We start from the raw sequence: 6,123 nt of genomic DNA, 5'->3' as shown, positions 1-6,123 counted from the left end.
CTTGGTGGTGGTGAAGAGGTGCCAGATGATTGGGGAACTACTGCAGGAGTGATGAGGAGGCAGCTAGAAAAGTACTTGGTGTGACATCTGGAAATAGAAAGCAAGACAAGGAGACGTGGTGGTGGAATGAGGAAGTGCAGGAGAGCATAAGGAGAAAGAGGTTGGCAAAACAGAAGTGGGATAGACAGAGTGATGAGAAAAGTAGGCAGGAGTACAAGGAGATGCGGCAGCAGGTAAAAGGGATGTGGCGAAAGCCAAGGAAAAGGCATATGAGGAGCTGTATGAGAGGTTGGACACTAAGGAAGGAGAAAAGGATTTATACCGATTGGCCAGGCAGAGGGACCGAGCTGGGAAGGATGTACTGCAAGTTAGAGCAATAAAGGATGGAGAGGAAATGTGTTGACTAGTGAGGAGAGTGTGTTGAGAAGGTGGAGGAGTATTTTGAGCAGCTGATGAATGAGGAAAATCAGAGAGAGAAGGTTGGAGGATGTGGAGTTGGTGAAGCAGGATGTAGATAGGATTAGTAAGGAGGAAGTGAGAGCAGCCATTAAGAGGATGAAGAATGGAAAGTCGGTTGGACCAGATGACATACCGGTAGAAGTGTGGAGATGTTTAGGAGAGATGGCAGTGGGTTTTAACCAGATTGTTTAACAGGATTCTGGAAGGGAGAGGATGCCTGAGGAATGGAGAAGGTGTGCTGGTACCGATCTTTAAGCATAAGGAGATGTGCAGACCTGCAGTAACTACAGGGGAATTAAATTGATCAGTCACACCATGAAGTTATGGGAAAGAGTAGTGGAAGCCAGGCTGAGAGAAGAGGTGACCATCTGTGAGCAACAGTATGGTTTCATGATGAGAAAGAGCACCACAGATGCCTTATTTGCTTTGAGGATGTTGATGGAGAAGTATAGAAGGACAGAAGGAATTGCATTGTGTATTTGTGGATTTAGAAAGCGTCGACAGAGTGCCAAGAGAGGAGTTGTGGTATTGTATGAGGAAGTCAGGTGTGTCAGAGAAGTATGTGAGGGTGGTGCAGGACATGTATGAGGACAGTGTGACAGCAGTGAAGTGTGCATTAGGTACGACAGACTGGTTCAGGGTGAAGGTTGGACTGCATCAAGGATCGGCCCTGAGCCCTTTCCTGTTTGCAGTGGTGATGGACAGGTTGACGGACGAGGTCAGACAGGAGTCTCCTGGACCATGATGTTTGCAGATGATATTGTGATTTGTGGTGAGAGTAGGGAGCAGGTTGAGAAGAGCCTGGAGAGGTGGAGATATGCACTGGAGAGAAGGGAATGAAACTCAGTAGGAGTAAGACAGAGTACATGTGTGTGAATGAGAGGGAGGGCAGTGGGTGGTGCGGTTGCAGGAGAAGAGGTGGAGAAGGTGAAGTTCAGGTACCTGGGGTCAACAGTGCAAAGTAATGGAGAGTGTGTTAGAAGTAAAGAAAAGAGTGCAGGCAGGGTGGAGTGGGTGGAGAAGAGTGACAGGAGTGATTTGTGATAGTAGGGTATCTGCAAGAATGAAAGGAAAGTTTATAGGACTGTGGTGAGACCTGCGATGTTGTATGGATTAGAGACAGTGGCATTGAGTAAAAGACAGGAGGTGGAGCTGGAGGTAGCAGAGCTAAAGATGTTAAGGTGTTCGTTGGGAGTGACGACGATGGATAAGATTAGAAATGAGTTTATTAGGAGGACAGCGCATGTAGGATGTTTTGGTGACAAGGTGAGGAGGCGAGATTGAGATGGTTTGGACATGTGCAGAGGAGGGACATGAATTATATTGGTAGAAGAATGCTGAGGATGGAGCCACCAGGTAGGAGGAAAAGAGGAAGGCCAAGGAGGAGGTTCATGGATGTGGTGAGGGAAGACATGCAGGTAGTTGGTGTGATAGAGGCAGATGTAGAGGACAGAGGGGTATGGAGAAGGATGATCCGCTGTGGCGACCCCTAATGGGAGCAGCCGAAAGAAGAAGAAGATTTATTATCAGTTCCAATAAGAAAACTTGCTCCATCCGTCAATAGTGCACCAAACAAAATGCTCCGGGTAGAAACGGTATAAAAACTACATCTCATGTTAAATGTAAAACCCGGACCCGAAATGTTTAGAATTCTAGATTTGTTATCACACGGTTTATAAAATATTAGATAGCAGAATATAAACGTTCTGTAATAACACATTTCTTTATTTAATTATTCTTATTCCCAAGTAAAAAACTATGATTTAATTTGTATAGTAAAGTGCGTGTGTGTGTGCGCGTGACGCTACGTCCTTAAGTGTTGCATCTCTCAAAGTCCTCCGTGTAGAAACAGGTCTAACGCCATTAAAGTTTACTAATATATTTGCGTTATTTTTTAAATACCACTTTATCGTTAAATAATATATATATCTTCTTCTATTTCTCACACTTTCACTTATTTTATATTTTTACTTCCTTTTAACTACAGCACAAGTTTCTGAGCGAACGATCAGTTTTACATTTCACTACAAGATTCATTGTGTTTATATATAAGTTGTGTTGTGTTTATACACGTTTTATTGTGTTTATATATAAGTTGTGTTGTGTTTATAACTATGTTGGTGACAAATATGAGTTATTTTATACACAAACATATCAGAGCTCACATATTTGTAGTATTGCTGTTTCTTCTTCACATTGAAGCGGTTGGACCTCCAACGCTAAAGTGCAAAAAAGATACATTTTCAAGAATCACTTAAAAATACTTATATTTATTTTCTATATATGTAACTACTAACACAGTCCATCACACACACACACACACACACACACACACACACACACACACACACACACACACATTAAATACAGATATTTTGCTTGATTTCATATAATCGAGATTTTCTTTATTAAAGAACCCGTGATGACGTCACCGAGACAAGGAGAAACGTCACTGTTGAAGTGTCGCTTGTGCGCATGCTCAGTCTGTAACCGGAAGTGGTTAATCCTAGGCAGGTTCCAGGCCCAAAGCGTCGGGAAGGATTTCTATGGTAAAATCACCGTGTTTATCGCTTTTATTTCACACCGGACAGTAAACACGTGGTCACATGACTGCGGGAGTATATTAGATGTTTATACGCGTTTTCTTGCGGTTTAAATCTTTTTGTGTTCGCGGTTCGGAGCAGCTGCGTTTTATTTCATAATCGGATTAATAACCGCCGCCTGCGGTCTTGTTATGTTGAAAAGCGCGTGATGATGTTTCTATAATCTAATGATAAATTATGTAGTGGATTTTCCCGTTATTTTTAAAAAAAGCTCATTTTTTCCCTCTACCTGTATTGTATTAAATCCCGCCTGCTAAGTGATGATTGGCTGAGAGTTAAACCGTGACAGGGAACTGACCAATCAGCGAACAGTTTAGCTCAGTGACGCGTGTGGATGTCGGGGAGAAGAGGGCGGGGCTTGTCGGAATACGGGTGGGTAAACGTGTTTACGGGTAAATTATGGGTTTGTTATGACGCTCTGTAAACAGAACACTGAAATAAATCATTTATAAATGTAAGATATGATTTATATGTGAAAAAGCGCGATATCGTGTTTATTGGTATTGAGTAAATGGTATAGTATATATTTTTTGTTAAACCTGTATATAGTTGTGTAATCAGATGTTATATAGTGAGAGACACATGATAGAGCTGTTACGTCACATCCTCCTCAACTTCCTGCCTCAGACAGTCTGTCTGTGAGATTCTAGGTTTCCTCTCACTGTGTGTGTGTGTGTGTGTGTGTGTGTGTGTGTGTGTGTGTGAGACAGGAAGAGATGTCAGGAGAGAGTGCTGTGAGCTCGGCTGTGCCGGCTGCGACGACCCGGACCACCTCGTTCAAGGGGTCGAGTCCGAGCTCCAAGTACGTGAAGCTGAACGTGGGTGGTGCTCTGTACTACACCACCATGCAGACCCTCACCAAGCAGGACACCATGCTGAAGGCCATGTTCAGCGGCCGTATGGAGGTTCTTACAGACAGTGAAGGTAATGTTCTGTACTCCAGCGCACACACACACACACAGCAGTTACGTGGTGTGGAGGAGATGTTGCTCTCACACACACCGTATCTCTGCCCCTCAGGCTGGATCCTGATTGACCGATGTGGGAAACACTTCGGCACCGTCCTGAATTACCTGCGTGACGGCGTGGTGCCTCTGCCTGAGAGCAGGAGGGAGACCGAGGAGCTGCTGGCTGAAGCCAAGTACTACCTGGTGCAGGGTTTAGTGGACGAGTGTCAGGCTGCATTGCAGGTACCACACACACACACACACACACACACACACACCTGCATACAACACGTCCATATTAACACACGTTTACACAGAGCTGTAATTTACTCCATAACCTGTGTTTAGAACAAAGACGCCTACGAGCCTTTCTGTAAAGTGCCCTTAGTGACGTCACCTAAAGAAGAGCAGAAGCTCATCGCCACCTCGAATAAGGTACGTCCTCCTGTAAAACCCTGCGCTGATACGCTTCATTACTGCACACGTCCTTCTTCTCTGTACTGATGTGTTTATTTCCAGCCCACAGTAAAACTCCTGTACAACAGAAGCAACAATAAATACTCCTACACCAGGTGAGAGTGTGCTGTAGAACTGAGGTGTGTGTGTGTGTGCGTGTGTGAGAGAACCCTCACGTTAAACCCTGATCTCTGTGTCTCAGTAACTCGGACGACAACATGCTGAAGAACATCGAGCTGTTTGATAAGCTCTCTCTGCGCTTTAACGGCCGCGTGCTCTTCATCAAGGACGTGATCGGAGACGAGATCTGCTGCTGGTCGTTTTACGGTCAGGGCAGGAAGATCGCCGAGGTGTGCTGCACCTCCATCGTCTACGCTACCGAGAAGAAGCAGACCAAGGTAACGAGTCTCGTGTTCCCAGTCTGTTAGATCTCATCAGAGCTTTATTTTCTGATGGAGTGAAGGTGGTTATGTGTCATTTCTACTGAACTTCTGTAACTCAGGTGGAGTTCCCGGAAGCGCGGATCTACGAGGAGACTCTGAACATCCTGCTGTACGAGTGTCAGGACGGCCGCGGGCCCGACAACGCGCTGCTGGAGGCCACAGGGGGCGCCGCGGGACGCTCGCACCACCTGGATGAGGACGACGAGCGCGAGCGTGTGGACCGCGTGCGCAGGATCCACGTCAAGAGACCTGACGATCGCACGCATCACCACCAGTGACCTCCAAAGCTTGTTTTACCTTCAACCCCTGTGCCTTAATTACACCCTTCCACCATCCCCCCCATTCTCTCTCTCTCTCTCTCTCTCTCTCTCTCCACACTGTGTACGAGCGAGAGAGAGGTGACGTGACGTTCAGAGAGCTCCGTTTCCACTCCTCCTACGTTTTCTAACTGAAGTCATGATCACTTGATGCTTGATTCGCGTCCCACATGCGGTTCCTCTTCCATCCCCGGCGTACTGCTCTTCTCATCTTCTCATCACATGGAGCTCATTGTGGACTGATGGTGTATTTGAACAGGGATGAAGTTGAACAGCAGAAGGATTTGAGGAGTGTACTCTCAGCAGCACCACACGCTCAGAGCTGTGATCAGACAGTGTGTAGATCTAAAATGATGAGATGATGAAGGTTTTGATGAGTATCCTGCTCTCCATGTGTTTTAAACTCTGAGAATAGAGATGGAGGGAAAGAGTGAAGTGTGTGACCCTGTCCACCAGAGGGCAGCATAGTCTCGTTTTGCTGTGTTGAGCAGCAGATGAGGGAAAGTGCATCATGACCCTGTGTGGTGTTTAGGCAGCATGTTCTCTGTGTTTCTGCCCAGCTGAAGGGATGAGTGTGAACCAGTAAGGTATCTAAACTCTGCTGAAGGAACGTTCTTCTCGTTCTCCCCACTCTGTTCCTGGATCAGCAGAAACGTTACTCCATGTCATTGTTTTATCTGCAGTATGGAAGCGGATCCGAGATCAGCTGCGTGTTCTGTAGTATTTCAGTTGAAACACGTGATCACGTGTTCTCTCACTAGTTTTATTAAAGGCACATGATGTAATCTGTATTGTGTAGAGATGTTTGTACAGATGTGCACATGACTTCATGTTTTACATACAATTATATTTATACACTGCTTACTACAAATAAATATTTCTATAAAGTTCTTTTGAT

At 45.5% G+C, this 6,123-nt stretch overlaps 1 protein-coding gene across 1 annotated transcript; it reads left to right on the top strand.

Annotated features, from left to right (window-relative positions):
* Positions 1-2,894: 2,894 nt before the first annotated feature.
* Positions 2,895-6,115, top strand: kctd10 (potassium channel tetramerization domain containing 10). Its single transcript, XM_046841394.1, has 7 exons — positions 2,895-3,008; positions 3,773-3,986; positions 4,083-4,252; positions 4,358-4,444; positions 4,529-4,581; positions 4,668-4,863; positions 4,968-6,115. The coding sequence occupies exons 1-7, from the start codon at positions 3,006-3,008 to the stop codon at positions 5,184-5,186; spliced, it is 942 nt and encodes a 313-aa protein (XP_046697350.1). The 5' UTR covers positions 2,895-3,005; the 3' UTR covers positions 5,187-6,115.
* The last annotated feature ends 8 nt before the right edge of the window (positions 6,116-6,123 follow it).

This window comes from Silurus meridionalis, chromosome 27 (assembly GCF_014805685.1).
Source record: "Silurus meridionalis isolate SWU-2019-XX chromosome 27, ASM1480568v1, whole genome shotgun sequence".
Taxonomy (NCBI): Eukaryota; Metazoa; Chordata; class Actinopteri; order Siluriformes; family Siluridae; genus Silurus; species Silurus meridionalis.
This window is presented reverse-complemented; position numbering and strand designations above follow the sequence as displayed.